Genomic DNA, 21,657 nt, shown 5'->3' with positions numbered 1-21,657 from the left:
CGTTTAAGTTCACAGACGGTGGATCCCAGGCAGCAGACACTGACTGCCAGGAGCCCTGTTGAGGGTAGAATCAAGAATCTTTATCGCGCTGTGGCCTCGAAGCTTGCTCTCTCCTCCTATGCCTTAGAGGAATGAGGGCTACAAGGTAAAGGTCACTACTGCTTGGAGAGGAAGTGAGGAGATGTGAGCAATGTGTACACTGTAAGAATTCAAGGCTGAGTGGGCTGAGTCAGAGGCAGCAGCATATAAAGCTCTCTCCAGTCCCGTCTTTTGGAGATCTGGAGATCAGAACCTGGGTGCTTTCATCTGGCTTGCCACAATCTGACCGGTTAGAGCTTTTTCACTTTCTTTCTGCTACTCCTGGGAGGTGGGCACAAGGGATTTTTGCAAAAATGGAATAGAAGGAACACAGTGTATCTTTATGAGCACGGAATCACTTGAACTGTCTTTGTGGATCTCTCCAGCATCGTCCTCTGGCCCAAACTGCCCCCCAGTGCTTTCTGGTTCCTGGTGAGCGTTTCTCAGTGCTCAGATTTGGCCATGGCAGGGTGGAGCTGCCTCGTGACCGGAGGAGGAGGCTTTCTGGGCCAGAGGATCATCTGCCTGTTGGTGGAGGAGAAGGATCTGCAGGAAATCCGGGTGCTAGACAAAGTCTTCAGACCAGAAGTTCGGGAGGAATTTTCTAGTAAGTAAGCGAGTGAACTCCGGGAGCTGGTGATGGACAGGGAGGCCTGGCGTGCTGCGATTCATGGGGTCACAAAGAGTCGGACGTGACTGAGCGACGGAACTGAACTGAAGCTCAAGTCATGGGCGTGTAGCTCCCTTTGAAGACTTATGTGGGTGTGGGGGAGGGGGTTCTTGTCTAGCAGCTTAAGGAAAATGGTAGCCAAATCAAGGCTAATCCTGTTATCAGAAAGGAAGATCACAGATGGAGTAATACCATGGTGTAATCACAAGTAGTGTCAGAAGACGGGGTAGGGTAATACATGGTGCAGTCCCAGATGGGTCAGGGGCCCCGACCCAGGGTGCGAGGGTGGGCGGTGGACCAGACACTTAGAGTCTGTTCTTCTCATCTAGAAAATCATGTTTCAGTTTTCTCCCTGTCCACGAGTCTTCAGTGTTTCAACTTGTTACTTGTTGTGTACCGTCTGCAAAGAGTGAGCCAGTGCTGTTAACCTGGAGATGCCACCAGTGAGTTCCAGAGCTTCTTGATTGCCCTTATGTTTCTGTGGCTTCACTGAGCATCTCTGTTGAAGGTGAAATAGAAGGAAGAGGGGGTGAAGTGTGTGAGTGTGTGTGTGTCTCTGTGAGCGTGTGTGTGTGAATGAGAGAGAGAGGGAATTAGAGAAGGAGCCAGAAAGAGGGGGGAGGAGAGGATGCACAGGCATGCAACAAAGAAGCCAGAAAGAGAACTAGAGGCAGCCTGAATGGAGACACACCTCGAGGGGATTCCCTGTGCGTCTCTTTGTACTATTTGCCTCTCTCCTCATCATCACAAGGACATGACTACAGAATCTGCTAAAGCAGCTCATGGCTCTCTTTCCTGATTGCTGCCCATAGTGCCAAGGCAAACGCTTGATTTATAGTGTATTTTCCAATCTGCTTTGCTCCCGGATCCTCAAAATATCCTTGTGAGGAAGGTAGGAGAGGGTAACACCCGCCTGGACAATGAGGAATTGAAGTCCGCAAAGGTAAAGCGACTTGTCAAAGTCTCTGGGATCGATGGGGAGCAGAGCTCAGACGAGCCCCAGTCAATGGCCCGAGGGCCAACTCTTGACAAAGTGAGTCTTCAGTCTCTCCCATTTCCCGCCTGTGTGCCCCCAAACCAACTCCCTGTCTCCCCTCCCCAGCCCCGGTGGATTGGCCATCTACACACAGGCCCTGGCTGCCCAGGACCCCCGTCCCCACTTAAAGTCCTCCTCCCCAGCTCACTCTCCTGGCCCCTGCCCATCACTCTCTTCTCCTTTCCCCTCCCCGACCTCTGCAAATGTCTGTTTCCTCTACCCTCTGCTTCAACAGTGTCTTTGATTTTTTTAAAAAAATTCACAAATGATTAACACCAACCTTTGGTAATCCCTACATCCCAGCAATATATGCAGGCTGATGACTTATGCCCAGAGAGAGTGATGCTCAACCTAGCGGAACAGCTCCCAAGGTGAATAAGTCAGGTGCTGTGGTGGGTGGGCAGGGGCCTCTGTCAAGATAATGATAGAGAATACTTACAGGGTCCCTTTTGTGCCAGGCGCTGTGCCCAGCGTCTTACGTGTGTCAACTCATTCGCTCCTCATCACAACCCTCTCTCTGGGATGGGTAACAGAGCTTCAGTTTATTTTTTTTCTTTTTTTTTTATGAGAATACAGGCATAGAAGAATCCAGTCAATTCAGGCTGCTGTAACAAAATACTGCAGGCTGGGTATCTTATAATTTGAAATGTATGGGTCACAGTTCTGAAGTCTGTGTGTGTGTGCGCTTAGTCACTCAGTCATGTCCAACTCTGTGACCCCATGGACTGTAGCCCGCTAGGCTTCTCTGTCCCATGGGATTTTCCAGGCAAGAATACTGGAGTGGGTTGCCATTTCCTCCTCCAGGGGATCTTTCCAACCCGGGGATCGAACCTGCACTCCCTGTGTGTCCGGCATTGCAGGTGAATTATTTATCCACTGAGCCATCTGAAGTCTAGAAGTCCAAAATTCAGGCAGGGTCAAGTTCTGGTCAGAGGTCTCTTGCTGGTTCATAGCTGCACCATCTTGCTGTGCCCTCTCTCAGTGGAAGGCATGAGGGATCTCTCTGGGGTCTTTTCTATAAGAACATTAATCCTATCTGTGCTCTACCTTCATGATCTAATAACCTCCCACATGCCCCTAACTCATAACACCATCAAATTAGGATTTCAACGATGGCTCTGAGGGGACAGAAACATGCAGACATAGCAGAGGTTAACTAATTTGTTCAAGGTTCCACCTCAGGAGACACCAGTTCGATCCCTGGGTCAGGGAGGCCCCCCTGGAGGAGGTCATGGCAACCCAGTCCAGTATTCTTGCCTGGAGAATTCCATGGATATAGGAGCCTGGAGGCAACAGTCCATAGGGTTGCAAAGAGTCACGCACGGTCTGGCTGCAGTATCTGTGCTCTCAACTGCTAGTCTGTCTAGTAGCTTCTCTCTGGGGCTCCCTCCAACCCCGCTCACAACAGGTAAGCTTACACTGCATATTCAGTCTATGCAAAACACTGGCCAAGCCCACAGAGGCTTGGAGGAGGAGGGAGCTAGGGGTTCCAGCTGAGGCATCTACAGCGCCCTCTGCTTGTCACTCTGCATCCCTGCAGACTAATGGGTGAGCGGTCTTTCCTCGCTTGGCCTTTGAGCCAGTCTGCTGAAGTCAGCCTTGAAAGAGAGGAAGGGGAAGGGACAGGCAGGGCAGAGGTGGAGACACAATCAGAAAATTCTGCTCTCCAGTTAACTCCTCTGCCTTTGTCCCACTCTGTGGCCTTTTGGGAGTGGAAGGGGCTGGGGCGGAGCTAATCTCAAACAGGCTTAAAGGAGAGCAGATGGTTTTACCAAGTTGTAACCGAAGAAGGAAATTCCATCTATGAGGTCTCTACCTTCACGATCTAATAACCTCCCAAAGGCCCCTAACTCCTAACACCATCACATTAGGATTTCAACAATGGATCTGAGGGGACACAAACATACAGACCAGATGTAGCAGAGGTTAATTAACTTGTTCAAGGTCCCACACCTGGAAAATGGAAAAACTGGATTTGAACCCAGGCTGTCTGGCTGGCTCCTCTGGTGGCTCCGTGGTAAAAAAAATCTACCTGCAATGCAGGAGACTTTTCACTCTGTATTTCTCTCTCGCTGTTCTCTGGCCTCCATTGCCCATTTCATTTAAATTGACTGATCCTGAACTGATCTGCTGTCCTGCAAGTGGGTGATGGGATAGCAAGCAAGGCTTGAAGGCAGGTGGGCAGGCTGGAGCCTTCATTAGAAGTGTGACTTAAGACTATTCCTCTGAGCCTGGATGGCCTTGCCTGTAAAGTGGAAATTGGAATCCCTGTCTCATGAGATGGCTGGGGAAGGAAATTAGAAAGCTGAAAGTCATGTGTGAAATAAATAGCACAAAATAAGTGCAGGGTACTTATCTAAGCTCTTTGTGTGGCATTTATTTCATGGGCTAATCTAAGGTGGGCCTTCCCTGGTAGTTCAGACAGTAAAGAACCTGGCTGCAATGCAGGAGACCCGGGTTCGACCACCGGGTTGGGAAGATTCCTTGGAGAAAGGAAAGGCTACCCACTCGAGTATTCTTGCCTGGAGAATCCCATGGACAGAGGAGCCTGGCCAGCTACAGTCTGTGGGGTCGCACAGAGTAGGACTCAGCTGAGCAACCACACTAATCTGAGGTGATGATGTTGTGCCACCTCCCTGGGCTTCAGAGGAGCCGGAGACCCTGATGACATCTCTGTGATCCTTGGCTAAGATAGTCAGAATGTTAGTCCCTTGGTGGCTAGCTCATTTTCAGCACTGATATCTGCTTTTGATGATATCTAATAAGAGCTCTTGCAGTTAAATTCAGCATTGGGGCTCATTCTAAATTCCTGTTAAAAAGCACCACCATGCTCTTAATCACTCAAGAGGAAAAAACTCGGGCTGCCTTTGACTCTTCCTCTCAGCCCGTCTCCAGTAAGAACCAGGACCTGGAAGGTAAGGTCTGAAAGTCAAACCTTCTGTACTTCTTCTCTTCTCAACTCCCTCTGCTGGATCCCTGGTTCCAATCCTCGTCATGTAAACTGTGGTGCCATGGCCCGATTAATCCCTCAGTCACCTTGCTTTTTCTTAGCCACCCCCCACCTTGATCCGCTTTATAATACTGCAGCAGGGGTTTGCTTCCTACACCACAATTCTTGCTTACATTTCTCCTTTAATTCCAAATCCATACCTGATTCCCCATTGCATTTAATTTGAATTAAATGCAAATTCTTTCCTTAATGAATTTTATACATGCCGCATGAGTCTCTTTCACAATTTCGTGTTCCAGGTACTCATGACTCCTCATAGCTCAAACTCTCTTTTTTTATGTTTTTGGAAGGAGATGGGATGGAAAGAGATATTTGCTGTTTCTCAAGAAATGCTGCACATTCTGATTGCTATGCCCTTGTTGACTTGCTCCTTCCATGGGCTGTTCACCTCTCCTCCCGATCTCTCCTTCCCCTCAGTCTACCTATCCTTGAAGACCTAGGTAAAATGCCACCTTTATCAGGAAACTTTCAGATGCAGAGAGCTTTCCAGTGACCTGCCTCCTGTTCACACAGAGCTCCAGAGCAAGATCAAGCTGACCCTGCTGGAAGGAGACATTCTGGATGAGCAGTGCCTGAAGGGGGCCTGCCAGGGCACCTCAGTGGTCATCCACACCGCCTCTGTCATTGACGTCAGGAATGCTGTCCCGCGAGAGACCATCATGAACGTCAATGTGAAAGGTACAGGATCCTGGGTGGAGCTGGAGGGAGGTGGGCCAGTGATAAGGGAGGCCAGGATAAGGGAGGGGGCGCCTGGTGAACACCTGTTGGGTGGACACCAAGCATTTTTGCTCATCACCACCAACAGAGATTCCTGGTGGATTGGAGAGTAAATAATCTGCCTACAACTTGGGAGACCCTGGTTCGATCCCTGGGTCAGGAAGATCCCTTGGAGGAGGAAATGGCAACCCACTTCAGTATTCTTGCCTGGACAATTCCTTGGACAGAGGAGCCTGGTGGGCTATAGACTGTGGGGTCGCAAACAGTCAGATACGACTGAACGACTAACACTTTCACATACTTTCTTCCAATCAACAGACTCATAGCCATCATCCTCAGTTTTTTAGATGAGGAAACTGGGGCTGAGACAGGCTAAATAACTTGTCTAAGGCCCTGTGGAGAGGAGTGAACAGGCTAGAATTTAAACCCACACCTCGGTAAGTCCAAAGGCCACAAAAACATTTCTGCTGGTCCAATCAAGTGTTGAGTCAGCTCCAACCTCAAACTCTTGTTCTCCGACCACCTCCTGCCTCCACTGCATTGGAACCAGAACTTAAAAGTATTTCCTTGGTCATCACGTTAGCCCTTCTGTGTGGTTATAAGCTGGGGGTCACAGGACAGCCAAGAACTAACTAACAGCTTTGTGATATAAGATGCTCCCAGGTCAGGAGTAATGGGCCACAGCTCTGGGCTGGTTTCCTTCAGGCAAGACTTCCTGCAAAGGAAGGATTATAAGGGTAGTGAGAACGTTGAGAGAATTTCTGCTCACCCCCGAGAAGAGTTCCTCACAAGAAAACTACCAAAGCTGGTTCACAGTGGTCTGGCAGTACAGAATTAGCCAGCTCTGGTCTTCCTGTAGTATCTTCTTAACAAGACTAGTTTTACATTATCCATAATACCATCTCTTCAGTTCATTTGTGCAGTTGCTCAGTTGTGTCTGACTCTTTGCAACCCTGTGGACTGCAGCATGCCAGGTCTCCCTGTCCACTGTTTCCCAGAGTTTGCTCGAACTCATGTCCACTGAGTCAATGATGCTATCCAACCATCTCATCCTCTGTCACCCCCTTCTCCTCCTGCCCTCTATCTTTGCAGAATAAGGGTCTTTTCCAATGAGTCACCTCTTTGCATCAGGTCATGAGAGTATTGGAGCTTCAGCTTCAGCTCACTACCAGGTCTTTTGTTGTTGTTGTTGTTGTTCATTTTCTGGGGTGTGCCACATGGCATACGGAATCTTAGTTCCCTATCCGGGGATCAAACCCATGCCCTCCTGCTTTAGAAGTGGACCACCAGGGAAGTCCCACCAGGTCTATTATTGAAGAGTAGCTCCTAGCCAGGTGTCCAAAGTATAGCATCTTAAGATCCTTATCCCTTAAATGCTTCCTGGCTCTCTCTGAACTGTGACTTTCCAATCGACTTAAAATCTAGACACTTCGCTCAAGGAATTAGCTGAAATCCCTTATTGGCTTGCTGTGTAGTATCCTCCTCTGATTCCTGGAGGCCAGTCTCTCTAGGACCACAGCACCCCAACCCCCAGCGCATCTGCCTTCCACACCCTGCCCACCAGAATTAGTCTACACAGAGACTCTTTTTCTAAAGCAACTCTTTGCTTTTGCGTCTCTGGCCTAAAATCACAGTCTCAAAAAAGACCCTTTCTAGTTTTGCCTTAGCCATGCCCCTGGTTACCCCCACACTGCCAAGAGAGTGCTAACCGGTCTTGAGTTTTCAGCTCCCCTACTCCATAATTTCCTACTCTCCACAGCTCCCAGCATTGGGGATTTGAAATCCCTGGGAAGAGTTGGAGGCCTCCATCGACTAAAACTAGGATCACTGCATCACTCTCTGGTTTAGAAAATGCTTCACAATCGCGGTCATTTCTTCTTGTGCAGTTCACGTGAGTGCATGCTCAGTGGCTCAGTCGTGTCCGACTCTGGCCCCATGGACCACAGCCCACCAGGCTCCTCTGTCCATGGGGTTCTCTAGGCAAGAATACTGGAGTGGGTTGCCATTTCCTTCTCCAGGGGATCTTCCCGACCCAGGAATCAAATCTGTGTCTCCTTCGCCTCCTGCATTGGCAGGAGATTCTTTACCATTAGCTCTGAAATATCTCTGCTTTTAGATTTAAATGTTTTTAACGAGGCTGTCTTTCCTGAAAATCAAATTGCACAAAGATATTTAGAGGGTTTTTTTTTTTAAAATACCACTCCAAAGTGATGTTTTTTCCAGGAAATCATTTCTTTCCTGCAGGGAAGACTCTGGGTTACCTCTAGGAGCTAAAATTCTCCCCAGGTTAAGGAATTCTACAAGATCCTCCCATGACAGATATTACCAGCAGAGGGCGCACTCCTTTCTGGTTCTTCACCAGGCTCAACATATAAAGCCATTGCCAGGCTCCAGAAGACTAGTATTGAGAAAAGGTTTACCACCTCAGTTTTTCATTCCTCCGTAAAAGGAGTCATAGCCAGAATTAGGAGTGGCCTTTGCAAGAAGCAAAATCAGAAACACAGTCCAGATCTCCAGCTTCTCCTCACCGTTCATTTGCTCAGTGACAAAAAGTCCTTGTGACAATTTTTTATTGGTCTTCAAAAAAAAAAAGATAAGAAAATACCAACAATTCAATTTATATTTAAGAGTATATATTACTTGCATCTTTCCTGGAGTATCCCCTGGACAGGGAGGCTGGTGGGCTACAGTCCATAGGATCACAAAGAGTTGGACACAACTGAAACAGCTTAGCGTGCATGCTCACATTACTTACATACAACTCTGTGTGTGTGTGTGTGTGTGTGTGTGTGAGAGAGAGAGAGATGTGAGTCCTTCAACTGTCCTCCTATGGACCAGAGTTGTCCCTATCCTAAGAGTATGGCCTCCTAATTTTTTTAAGTTTACAACAGCTGTCTTTAGGACTTCCCTGGTGGCTCAGATGGTAAAGAAGCCACCTGCAATGCAGGAAACCCAGGTTCATCCCTGAGTCGGGAAGATCCCCTGGAGAAGAAAATGGCACCCAGTCCAGTATTCTTGCCTGGAGAATTCCATGGACAGAGGAGCCCGGCAGACTACAATCCATGGGGTCGCAGAGTCAGACACGACTGAGCAACTAGCACTTTCACTTTTTCATTTCAGCCCACCTTTAATGAGGTGCTGGAGATGACAAATGATCGTTTTAAAATCTCGTTACTGTGCAAAATATAAAGCGGCAACTCGTTCTTTTCCAACATTAAAAGTACAAACATGTTCCATGTAAATCCCCAAAGTCCATGAAATCCAAATGCTTGCGGTCCAGAACCCAAGTCTTGTTCTCCTTTCATCTTTTCATTTTCGCTTTTGTCCTACGGCTTTAGCATGGTTGGATCTTAGCCAGAGATAATGCACTGCTCACATGTAATAGCCACTGCACTTCAGGACGAGGGGCAGACACGGTCCGTGGCAGGGCTGGGCCTGGGCTGTGTCCTGACACTGATGGTGTGCTTCCTTCGGGCAGGTACCCAGCTGCTGTTGGAGGCCTGTGTCCAGGCCAGCGTACCGGTCTTTATCCACACCAGCACCATAGAAGTGGCTGGGCCCAACTCCTACAGGGAGATAATCCAAGACGGCCGTGAAGAAGAGCATCATGAATCGGCATGGTCCTCTCCATACCCATACAGCAAGAAGCTTGCCGAGAAGGCTGTGCTGGGAGCTAATGGGTGGGCTCTGAAAAATGGTGGCACCTTGTACACTTGTGCCCTGAGGCCCATGTACATCTACGGGGAGGGGAGCCCATTCCTTTCTGCCTACATGCACGGAGCCTTGAATAACAACGGCATCCTGACCAATCACTGCAAGTTCTCAAGAGTCAACCCAGTCTATGTTGGCAATGTGGCCTGGGCCCACATTCTGGCCTTGAGGGCCCTGAGGGACCCCAAAAAGGTCCCAAACATCCAAGGACAGTTCTACTACATCTCAGACGACACGCCACACCAAAGCTACGATGACCTCAATTACACTTTGAGCAAAGAATGGGGCTTCTGCCTGGATTCCCGGATGAGCCTTCCTATTTCTCTGCAGTACTGGCTTGCCTTCCTGCTGGAAATAGTGAGCTTCCTGCTCAGTCCAATTTACAAATATAACCCTTGCTTCAACCGCCACCTAGTGACTCTTTCCAACAGCGTGTTCACCTTCTCCTATAAGAAAGCTCAGCGAGATCTGGGGTATGAGCCCCTCTACACTTGGGAGGAAGCCAAGCAGAAAACCAAGGAGTGGATTGGCTCCCTGGTGAAACAGCACAAAGAGACCCTGAAAACAAAGATTCACTGACCTGGGAGTGACAATGATGGGAACGTGGACATTAGTTAGCAGATGTCTATCGAGGGCTCCCCTTGAGGCTTCATACAGAAAGTAACACGGACACAAGCCTGGGTCCTCCTGCCTCCCTTTTAGAAGATGCTCACCTTACTATCTGCCTTCCGCCACCAGAAACTGTGTCTGTCAATGGCCCAAGTGGGAGCTTTCTTCCCTACCCGCCTCCAGGGGACAGACAAGGTGATTTGCTGCAGCTGCTGGCACCAAAATCTCAGTGGCAGATTCTGAGTTATTTGGGCTTCTTGTAACTTCGAGTTTTGCCTCTTAGTCCCACTTTCTTTGTTAAATGTGGAAGCATTTCTTTTAAAAGTTCATATTCCTTCATGTAGCTCAATAAAAATGATCAACATTTTCATGACTAATCTGGAGGAAGCCGTGGTTTACGTGAAAACAGTCTCTTTTGTTTTCCCCTCCATTTCCAGATATCAGCCTTTCCTATTCAGAGAAGCAGCATGGGACTAGGTTGGGCAGAGTGCTGGGGAAGTGGACAATGGGATTGACGAGGACTTACTATGTTTTAGGCACCTACTGAATGACTCACTTATTTAACCCTCACCAGAAACCTACGAGGTAGGGATGACTGGCTATTCCCTTTTATGAATAAGGAAACATGTTCACAATCACACTAACTAGTGAGAGACCAGGATATTTAACCCAGAAAAACTTGAAAACCCTTATCTGCCACTGAATTGTGTCTCCTGCTGGTGAATGAGCTGCCAGGGTGCAGCGGGAGCTCTGGACATGGAGTATTGACTCTTGGGAGAGCCCAGATCTCTTGGGTCACCTCCTTCTTGCCCGGTCCTGTGCAGGTGTCTGAGGAGAGGAGGACTGAGGAGAGCCCCTCATGGAATCTGGGAGGTTTTCCTACCCTCGTCAGCCAGGAGGAGAGGGAGAGGCAGAGGTGCAGCCAGCCTCACTGCCAGTGCCAGTGTCCTTGAAGGTCCCTAGAACACACGTGGATGGATGCGTGTGTTGGCCACTCCGGTAACTCAGAAGTCAATAATCCAACGTTCTTTCAAATCACTGTGAAGCCACATGACGGGTTCCTAGGCAAGTAAAGGGAACAGATGTCAATGTCCCTGAAAATGTCTCTCCCACTCGGTGCAAAAGTAGAGATTTAGCTCCTCCAGATTTAGCTCCTGCTCCTCCTGCTTCTCCTTCCTCCTCCCCATCTCTCCCTCACCCTGCCTCCTCTCTCCCCTTCCCTCTCTGCTCCTCAGCCTCTTTCCCTTCCCTCCATCGCTCCCTAACCACTAGCCCTCTCATCCTTCTCAGGGTCCCCGAGGAAGGGAGGCCAATCGAGACATGTTTGGGGACTTAAATGATGACATGTTCATTAACTGACTGGAGGACAGGCAGTCAAAAGAGACCCTGTCAGACCAACAAGGACCTTGCGACCCGAAGCAGGAGAGGAGGTGGCCCGGGGAGGGTGGGGGGTGGGGGCAAGGGGTCGGGGGCGGGGAGGTGGGGCTGTCTCTTCTACTCCGGGGGTCGCCTGTCTTTGTGAGCCACAGCTACAAGAGTCACACCCAACACCAACATGGCCTCTCTCTTACCCAGGGAATTTACAGATTATGAATTCAGTTGAATTTGATGCGAAGGAGATTGTTTAAGTATTCACTCTTAAGGGGAAAAGGGGGAAAGCACTCTGGCCCGGAGGAACAGGTTTCATCACCTTCAAAACCCCAAAGGGGAAAAAAAATTAAAAAAACAAGGGACAGAGGATCAGCCCTGGGAGATCAGTAAATGGTCCCAGGGGTGAGACAAAGTGAGAGATGGAATACCCGCTTCCTCCAGTACACAAAACACAAGAGGCAGCCTCTGTCCAGCCTCGTGATATGCAAACCCTCATATGTTTATGCCGATAAGGAAGGAAGGAAAGGAGGGTGGTGGAGTCTGAGACAAAAGTTCCCTCCAGCCGTTTTTAGTCTAGTGAAATCCCACAAACATAAACCCGCCAGAGCTGTTCTCCCAGGGGAGGGCGGTGAGGGCAAGCTGGTGTGAGAGAAGAAAGAGGAGAGCGGATCTGCCCGGCTGTTGGTCTCTACTGAATAAGCATAAAGACCTGGGAATGCTTTGACCAACGAAGCTGCGTCCTTACTGACACTGGGCTCCCTGACACCCGCGCGGGGTGGTCCGAGCTCGTGCACAGGAGCCCTAGGTGCACTACAGGGGAAGCACCGCACGGGGGCAGCAGAGACCCAGAGGGAAGAAGGAAACCGCCCGGCAGCACCACTCCCCTCCCCGCCCGCCCACCCCGACACACACCTGGGTGACTGCGTGGGGTACGGCCGAATGAGTGAACGAAAGCCAGCTACGTGCTCAGCCACCAGGTTAAGTGCTCTGGATACTGAGTCTGGAGAACGGAGCTGAACAGAAGTTACTGGGAAAAGCCTCAAGGACGAGGTGGGACCGCAGCTAGGTCTTGGAGGAGGGAGATGGGACTTAGGCAGGAAGTGAGTGAGCGGGTCCAGGCAGCGGGAAGAAGCTGAGTAGTGGTGGGGGCAGGCGGGGTGGGGCTGGCAGAGAGGAGGAGGAGGGAGGGCAGAGAGGATTCAGGTCCGCCAGGTGAGAAGGGTTTGCCAGGGGAGATTAGGTAGTTTAGACTGCCCCCCAAGCTTGAGGAGGCAAGCCTCAGAGAGGGCCGAGGTGGAGCTGGCAGGAGGGTGACTGGCCTGGGGAAGGAGGGGCAGAAAAGCAACAAAGGACCTAAAGGGGCTGGAGGAAGGCAGACCCGACAGCTGTGGTGGAAACTGCAGGACAACTACTATATTCTCAATTACTTTATTAACAAACAGATGAGGACAATGACAAAACCCAACCTCACAATTTCTCCTAAGAAATCCCAAATATCCCCCAAACAGTCAAAATCTGGGAGCTCTGGGATTGAGACCTACCTTCTCCCTGAAGGCCTAAATGCTTGTAGGCAGCCTGGCCCACCCCAGAATGGATGGAGCAATTTAGGTCTGGATCACACTTCATGTGTACTCCAGGTTTTTTCCTGCAGAAATTTCAGTGTGTTTAATGACAAGGTGCTAACCTGGATCTTGCTGGGGTGTACTGTAATATATGATACGTACCCTTATTACCTTGTTAAAATCCAAAAGAAATCTGAATTCCAAAATATATCTAGCCCTGAGGGTTTTGGATAAAAGAATGCGAACCTCAACCAGCAAAATTATGAATGAAGTATGGTTCTAACACACTTTATATGAGTGTGTGTGTGCTCAGTTGTTCAGTCCTGACTTTTTGCAGACCCATGAACTGTAGCCCGCCAGGGTCCTCTGTCTGTGGGATTTCCCAGGCAAGAATACTGGAGCGGGTTGCCACTTCCTCCTCCAGGGGATCTTCCCAACCCAGGGATCAAACCCTCATCTCTTATGTCTCCTGCATTGGCAGGCAGGTCCTGTACCACTAGCACCACCTGTGCCTGCTACGTCGCTGCAGTCATGTTGGACTCTTTATGGACCTATGAACCATAGCACACCAGGCTTCTCTGTCCATAGGATTCTCTAGGCAAAAATACTGAGGTGGCTTGCCATTCCCTCCTCCAGTGAATCTTTCCAACTCAGGGATCAAACCTGCATCTCTTGCATCTCCTGCATTGGCAGGCAGGTTCTTTACCACTAGTGCCACCTGGGAAGTCCCATATGTATATATAATAATACTCGGTCAACATCCAAAAGTAGGTAGGCTTATTATCCTAGCCTGATATATGAGGAAATGGAGACAGAGAGGTCAATAACTTGCTCAAGGTCATCCAGCAAGTTGTGGTTCAGTTCCAGTAATAAAAAGCTTTTGACTTCAAAGATCTTACATAAAGATGGCAAACTCACATGCCTGCAGGAGCCAGGTACCATGTGTAAATGAGGCAGGCAAGAGCTAAGAGGCCTCAGGGAGTGGTGAGGAATGTGGTATGCAGGGAGCACATACTTTGTCTCGGGGGGGGGGGGGGGGGGGGGGCAGCAGTCACAGAGCCCCCCTTCCCATTACTCAAGTGGGAATATACCCCAAGTCACCAGATCTTCTGACTCTTCAAGGAAAGCAAAGGTTCCTCATTTTTTATGTGAAATCTTTTGATTTCTAAATACTGTCAACTTATTCTAAATTTTAAAAACAGTGTGAAGACCAGTTCTGGGAATGGGACCAGTGTGGGTTAGTGCTCAAATTTTATGTGTAATAGCTTATTTCTTAAAAATGGGCGGTGAGGGGTTGAAGGCAATCTGTTCATTTTTGGCGCTAGGTCTCGAGTATACATAACATTATCTTCTATACTTTTCTGTATGTTTGATATAGGTTATAATTTTCAATACATTAATTTTGATTTTAAAAAAGAGTTCAAAATAACAAAACACATCTGTGGGCTGGACTGACACCTAAGGCTTCTGGTTTTGCATCTCTGCTCTCAGTCTAGTGGAAGTAATAAAATATGAGACATGGTGAGTTCTGTGCACAGTAAAATGTACCAAGTGCCCTTAGAAAGGTAAAATGCTTTTGGAGGGTCCTCTCTGGGTAGGGTACTCCACAGAGCCCTTGCACTGGGGCTTAATGTTGACAGATGGGTAGGACTTCAACAGGTAGAAACGTGGGGGAATATATGCCAGGCAGAGGTGATAGAGACAGGAAAGATACAGAGGTGAGAGAGGGGAGTCATTTTCAGGCAGCAAGGAGACCAGTGTGGAAAGAGCAGATGCGGGGGAGAATGGAGGATACAACTGGAAAAACAATGGGTTGCCTTGGGTCACCTGTAGGAGACTGCCTTCCTTCCCCTTCCAGAGGCCATGTGACATTTAACTGCATGTCACATGTCTCACTGTCTCTGGAAAATTAACTCTTTAAGAACAAGGAGCTTGTCTCCATACCTGCCCCCTCTCCCCATGCCCCTCAACAACAAATATGGGTAGTCAGACTATAGAATGTGGAGGTTATTCAGTATGCAGTGGGAAACCACTAAAGATTCTTGTTCAACTGTCCCTGGAAGATTACTTTGGCAGCGATGTGTAGAATGGATTGGAAAAGATTAAAAGGCTACTTCAAGAATGTAGGCAAGAAATAAAGGCTTGATTTATGTAGTGTTAACAAAGGGAACACACAGGGCAGCTGAGGCCAGCCTGAGGCAGAACAGATGCTGCTTTGGGCAAGGCCTGAGTGAGCACCCCATGTACCCACTTCCTGAAGCCAGGGATCTCAGTGGCCTTCCCTTACTCTCCCTCCAGCCTATCATTCAATCTTATGGGTTTCACCTCCCAGACACCTCCCGAAGGTGTTGTGTACCTCCCTGGTAACCCAGCCTGGTTCAGGCCTCCCTGCCTCAGAGTCATTATCCGTGAAATTCATTCTCGGTAGTTTTGCCAGAGTTATCCATCCAACATAAAAACTGACCATGTCACTCTCTTCTGTGAAACCATCCAGTGGAGGAGCCTTAGGACTCTTAGGATAATCCTGAGTGTCTTAAGACAACACAGAAAACTTCTCAACAGACTGGTGGTTGCCAAGATGGAAGGAAGAGGGGGAGGATAACTGGTTAGCAGATGTTAAGCCTTTATATATAGAAAGGATAAACAACACGGTCCTATTGTAGAGCACAGAGAACTATATTCAATATCCTGTTGCTACCAAACAGGGTTCTTGGCCTTTCCCAATCAATAGAAATTGACTAGAGGCCAGATGAGAAATTCAAGCAAGGCTTTATTGGGGTCCCTGCTGCGGCAAAGGGGAACGAGGACAAACAACATGTTCCCTTGCTTGCTTGTTCCCCTGCTGGGGGGGCAAGCTTGTTCCTTCTATGGGGTGAGGGTAGGGTGTGTCCAGGGGTTGGGTTTAAGGGGTGGCTTAGGTGCTGTGCCCACCCTTTTGGTGATATTGTGTGCAGGGTGCATGCTCCCCACCCCCAACTTTTCCTCAAGGCTCTTCAAAAGTGGCAGTTTTTTTTTATTTCTTTGTATCTTTTGGATCCAGAATTTGCCCCAGCTGAACCCCAGTTATTTTTGCCCCAGGACAGAACCCCTAGTCCTGTATAGTTCCTTTGTATTTTATTTCTTGAGGAGAGGTGTGTCCAGGTGCAAGCATTGCCACAGTGCAGCAAAGTGTCCCAGGTCCCAGGCCTGTCTCACTATTATGAACCATAATAGAGGAATTTTTAAAAATGACTGTGTGTATATATATATATATATACACACACACATATATTAACACAATGTTGTGTTAATGGCTGCTGTATAGAAGTGATTCAGTTTTGCACACATACATATATACATTTCTATGTAGGTATATGTATATATATATATGCTGCTAAGTCACTTCAGTCGTGTGCAACTCTGTGCGACCCCATAGACGGCAGCCCACCAGGCTCCCCTGTCCCTGGGATTCTCCAGGCAAGAACACTGGAGTGGGTTGCCATTTCCTTCTCCAGTGCATGAAAGTGAAAGGTGAAAGGGAAGTTGCTCAGTCGTGTCCGACTCTTAGTGACCCCATGGACTGCAGCCCACCAGGCTCCTCCGTCCATGGGATTCTCCAGGCAAGAGTACTGGAGTGGGGTGCCATTTCCTCCTTCAGGGATACATGTATGTATGTATATGTATATTTATGTGTATACATATATATACATACACATATATATATATGTATGTGTGCATAACTGAATCACTTCTCTATAGCAGTAATTAACACAACACTATAAATCAACTACAATTCCATTTTAAAAGAAAAAATCTTAAGAGCTAGCCCCTTGTCTACCTCTCCAGACTAAATTCCCGCCAATCTCTGCCCTGTCTCCAGATTCTCCAACTTTATGCTCCAGCAGCAGGCCAAAATTGGGAGCTGCTGGCATGTATCATCTTCTACATATTCCTGTACCAACGCATGGTGCTCCTTCTGCGTTGGGCTCACCCACCTCTCCTGCCACATCCTTCTCAACTCCTTATTTAACATCCAGCGCTTCCCATTTTATCACCGCTGCACCGTGTGGATATCTCATTGCTATTCATGTATTCCGCCTCCCTCACTACATGGTTATATTCTTGAGGGTGAGAACTCACCATTTCATCTCTATGTCCCCTATGCCTGGTCCTGTGCCTGTCACAAAACGGTCACACAATGGACAGATGACAGGTGGATGAATAGACAGACAGACAAAACACACACAAACAACTGAATTGCTGAGGTGGGGAATGAAGGGAGGCAGGGAGGCAGAAGAAATGACAGTTCTGGAAAGAATTCAGCGATAATGTCAGGGTGTTAATGAACCTGAAGAAGTTAGACCTTCATTATGAGAATCAGGAAAAAGAGAAGCCACACTTCTTCTTAGGGGGTTAGGGGTAGAAACATGAAGAGTGAGTGAGTGATGAGTAAGTGAAGAGAATATGAGAGGAAAGAGGCTTTTGTGAAGGCAAAACTTAGCTGCTAAGATTTTAAGGGTTCTAGAAATTAGATCGGAGAAGGCAATGGCACCCCACTCCAGTACTCTTGCCTGGAAAATCCCATGGACAGAGGAGCCTGGTAGGCTGCAGTCCATGGGGTCACGAGGAGTCGGACACGACTGAGTGAATTCATTTTCACTTTTCACTTTCATGCATTGGAGAAGGAAATGGCAACCCACTCCAGTGTTCTTGCCTGGAGAATCCCAGGGACGGCGGAGCGTGGTGGGCTGCTGTCTTTGGGGTTGCACAGAGTCGGACACGACTGAAGCGACTTAGCAGCAGCAGCAGAAATTAGATACACAACCTGAAACAACCTCATGCCCAGAGAGTTTTTGAACTACAGAAAAAAGGGGATCCTACTTTTACTGAAAAGCTGAACTCATAAGAAAATCTCCCATTCCCTTAAGTGACTTGGGAAGCGTGCGTGCTCAGTCATGTGACTCTTTTCGACACCAAGAACCATAGTCCACCAGCCTCCTCTGTCTATAGGATTTCCCAGGCAAGAATACTGCAGTGGGTGGCCATGCGCTCTGCCATGGGATCTTCCTGACCCAGGGATCAAACCTGCATATCTCCTGCATTGCAGGTGGATTCTTTACCACAGAGCCACCAGGGAAGCCCAAGCGACTCAGGGTAAGGACAGCTCAATCCCTCAAGGTATAGCAAGTGCTTCTTAAAGCATCAAGGGAGGGGACTTCCCTGGTGGTCCAAGTGGTTAAGAATCCACCTGCCAAGGCAGGAAACATGGGTTCAACCCCTGGTTCGGAAAGATCCCACATGCTAAGAGACAACTAAACCCATGCACCACAGCTACTAAAGCCCACACCCCTAGAGCCTGTGCTCCACAAGAAAAACCACCACAATGAGCAGCCCTCACACTCCAACTAGAGAAAGGCCGCATGTAGCAACGAAGACCCAGGGCAGCCATAAATAAATAATTTTAAAAAGCATCAAGGGTGTCTGGGAGAAGTTCATGGGGGAGTCCTTTTCCTATGTCATGGCCCAAGATCCCAGGGGTCTTGAGCAGGGAGGGGATCTGGTATTTCAAGGCGTGAAAGAAGTTCATTATGACAGAATGGAGGCTGTGTTGGGATGGAATCCAATAAAAAGTGGATTGACCACTCCATTCCCAAGGGCAGGGGGCCCTGATAAGTGATAAGTGAAGTTGCTCGTCATGTCTGATTCTTTGCGATCCCATGAACTAAAGCCTACCAGGTTCCTCTGTCCATGGAATTTTCCAGGCAAGAGTACAGGAGCGGGTTGCCATTTCCTTCTCCAGGGGATCTTCCCGACCCAGGGATCAAACCCAGGTCTCCTGCATTGCAGGCAGACGCTTTACCATCTGAGCCATAAGGGAAGCCCAGGGGGCCCTAAGGTTAGTCACAAACTCGGGTACAGTCACCAGTCTGTCCGAAAACTGAAGCTTCTCATACGCAGTCTTTCCACCATAAACAGAAGAAACTGCACCAGCAAAGACAGCCCTTCTTCCAAAATAGATGCTGGAGACAGGGGGTGGGCATGAGGTGGGCTACTGGCCCTCCTGGCATAGACATTGGCCCTTAAGGTAGGGAGAGCCTACTCACAGCCGGGGATCTATATTCCTCCCCCCACCAGCTGGAGTGTGAAGTCACTGGTAGTTATGAGCAGGGCATCTTCACCAGCATGTGGATTGCAAGGTGACCCGTGTTTGACTTCATGCTCTGCCGCAAGGGCCCCCCCTTTGATTTTGCAGAGCCCTGAAAATTACACAGCCAGCCCTGATTAGGAACATGTCTGTCAGCAGTGGGCAAAACAGCTCTTGCTTAATCATAGGTATACAGGGAAGGCTGTCTGCTGGGGAAAATCAAAGGAGCATCTTCTGCAGATGTCTGCTCTGAACTGCTTCCATTGAATCAATCCCTAGTCTCCAGCAACTTGGGGGGCCTGGAACCTTTCAGTCCGGATGAAATCCCTCCAAATACATACGTGGGAATGCCAACCTGAGCACTGCACACACACTGATACCTTTTTTTCAACCTTCTTAAGCATAGGACAACTTGGTACTTGGGACACTTTGCCACCCACCTCTTTGGTTTCCAAAGCTGAGCATCTTGGTCACTGTGATGAGGTGACCCACCTCATCACAGTGGCTACAGAGGGCTGTGAACAGTGTTACTTGGATTCCATCGGGGCAGCTGGAAATTGAAAACCAATGGAATGTGTCTGAGGTTAGCAGAAGTGACCTTGAAACACAGGCAGGAAGCAGGGAACTACAGACACTTGAGCTCTGGCCGGGAAAGACAAGAGCACGACACTCGTCTGCTCAAGCTGGGACCTCCTCCTCTTTCCCTCCAGCGGCAAAATTTAGGAAGCAATTTGACTGCCAAGTGCAGCTGAGAAAAAGAGAAATGTGTGGAATTTTGCTTTGTTAAGTGAGCTGAGACAAGGGATGAAGGTCAGAAAGAAGGGAAGGCAGGCTTTCTGCAGTTGGCAAATACAGAGAAGGGCTGGTGGCAGCCAGCGATGCCCCTGGGGCATTATCTGAGGAACAGCAAAGACAGGCATTCTTCCTGACTCTTACTTATTATCTTTAACTATTTGGGGAAGGCATGTGTGAAACAGAGGCCTACCAAGAGTAGACAGGCAGCAGAGCCTGCTGTATCTGACAATGCCCTTTGCATCTGACCGGTCCCCTTTGTACCCCATGGCAGACAAAAGGATTTGCGGCTTAGGAGTCTTACCTAACCATAATCCCCAAGGAAGAAAGGAGGTGCTTAATTCATCCTACAGACCTCCCAATCCTGGCTGAGTTTCCATGAAATACCCATTAAATCACCTGGGAAGCCTTTATAAAATCATGGGTACTTGGACATCACCCCAGACCAGTTAACCAGTGCCTTGAACAGTTTGTTTGTTTGGGAGAGGGTTGTTTTTAAAACTCTCCAGATCAAACCTGTCAGTCCTAAAGGAAATCAACCCTGAATATTCATTGGAAGGACTGATGCTGAAGCTGAAGCTCCAATACTTTGGCCACCTGACAGGAAGAGCCGACTCACTGGAAAAGACCCTGCCGCTGGGAAAGAGGGACGACAGGAGGAGAAGGGGGTGAAAGAGGATGAGATGGTTGGGTGGCATCACCGATTCAATGAGTATGAATTTGAGCAAACTCCAGGAGATACTGAAGGGCAAGGAAGCCTGGCGTGCTGTAGTCCATGGGGTCACAGGGTCAGACATGACTTAGCAACTAACAAGGTAAACCTACTGTGCAGTTAATGTTATATTAAGAAAATCTGTCTGAAATGAATCAAACCTGGAGAATTCTAAGTTGACGAGACATACTTTCTCTAACTGGAACATGGATAGAGGCTGCTCTAATTGAAGTCCAGGTTGAGCATCCCCTCACCAGGGAGCACCTAAGGCCAGGTTTACTGTGTGTTCCCATAGGGCACTGAACAGGTACTTCAAATGCTTGGTTTAACATAGCTTCCCAAGGTCTAGGAATTAGACTGGTGGTTGCTTCGAGCCAGAATAGTCAGGCTCAGGGAGAAATGCTGCAATCAGAACTGACTGCCTCCTTACGGGACTAGAACCCAGCAGTTGCTGGCCCTGCTCAGCAGCCCAAAGGCTGTGGATATTCACTTGAGGAGGTAGTTGCGATCACTAAAAGAAATTAAGCTGCCTTTCATGCTCTTTTCTATTACTTAGAACCCCTTCTTTTCAAACTGCTGTGTCATTGTTTTCATGGGCAGAGACTAGCTAGAAAATACTTTTAGCACAAATTCAGTCTAGCTGATAAGTTGCATTCCATATAATCTGGAGTCATTAAGCTATATTTTTGAAAACTGGGTGGAAGAAAATACTTTGTTGTGTGATTCAGGAATACATTTTTTACAGATTGGAAGCGGGACCTGAAACTGCTTCCCTCCTCCATCACTGTAGTTTTCCTGCCTACTGCCAAAATCCCCCACAGATTGCTTCTTACAAGGAATGAAGACAGGTCTTTGGAAACTGCAACAACAGTATAACATTAACACATTCCCAACAGCCCAAAGCCACGTTAGTGCAGAAATGTTGCTCTGAATTATTGGCTAGAATGGGCAGACTACTTAGACATCAGCCAATTCCAGAATGTTCTAGGATCCACCTAGACATTCTAAATCAGGAGTGCGCAAACATTTTCTGTAAAGATTCAGGTGGTAAATATCTTGGGATCGTGGGTCACATATAGCCTCTGTCACAACTACTCAACCTTGCCATTTTAGTGCACAAGCAGCCATAGACACTATGTAAGGAAGGCTAAGTAGAACTGTATTCCAATAATTTTTTTAAAAAAATTTATTTGTCTTTGTTGGGTCTTAGTTTCGGCACTCGGCGAAGGCAATGGCACCCCACTCCAGTACTCTTGCCTGGAAAA

At 48.3% G+C, this 21,657-nt stretch overlaps 1 protein-coding gene across 1 annotated transcript; it reads left to right on the top strand.

The window, feature by feature from the left end:
* The first annotated feature begins 231 nt into the window (after window positions 1-231).
* On the top strand, window positions 232-10,208 carry LOC109555859 (3 beta-hydroxysteroid dehydrogenase/Delta 5-->4-isomerase). The gene is made up of 4 exons (XM_070785821.1): window positions 232-328; window positions 465-685; window positions 5,308-5,472; window positions 8,990-10,208. Exons 2-4 carry the CDS (start codon window positions 541-543, stop codon window positions 9,799-9,801), a joined length of 1,122 nt encoding a protein of 373 aa, XP_070641922.1. The 5' UTR covers window positions 232-328; window positions 465-540; the 3' UTR covers window positions 9,802-10,208.
* Window positions 10,209-21,657: the final 11,449 nt, after the last annotated feature.

The sequence above is a fragment of the Bos indicus genome, chromosome 3 (assembly GCF_029378745.1).
Source record: "Bos indicus isolate NIAB-ARS_2022 breed Sahiwal x Tharparkar chromosome 3, NIAB-ARS_B.indTharparkar_mat_pri_1.0, whole genome shotgun sequence".
Taxonomy (NCBI): Eukaryota; Metazoa; Chordata; class Mammalia; order Artiodactyla; family Bovidae; genus Bos; species Bos indicus.
The sequence above is the reverse complement of the archived record's forward strand: the minus strand, read 5'-3'. Positions and strand labels throughout refer to the sequence as shown.

Excerpts from the sequence above, each read along its gene's own strand:
- LOC109555859 (XM_070785821.1), top strand. The coding sequence starts at position 541 with ATGGCAGGGTGGAGCTGCCTCGTGACCGGAGGAGGAGGCTTTCTGGGC. Across the intron at positions 686-5,307 it reads AGTTCGGGAGGAATTTTCTA|AGCTCCAGAGCAAGATCAAG; the intron begins GTAAGTAAGCGA and ends CTGTTCACACAG. Across the intron at positions 5,473-8,989 it reads CATGAACGTCAATGTGAAAG|GTACCCAGCTGCTGTTGGAG; the intron begins GTACAGGATCCT and ends TCCTTCGGGCAG.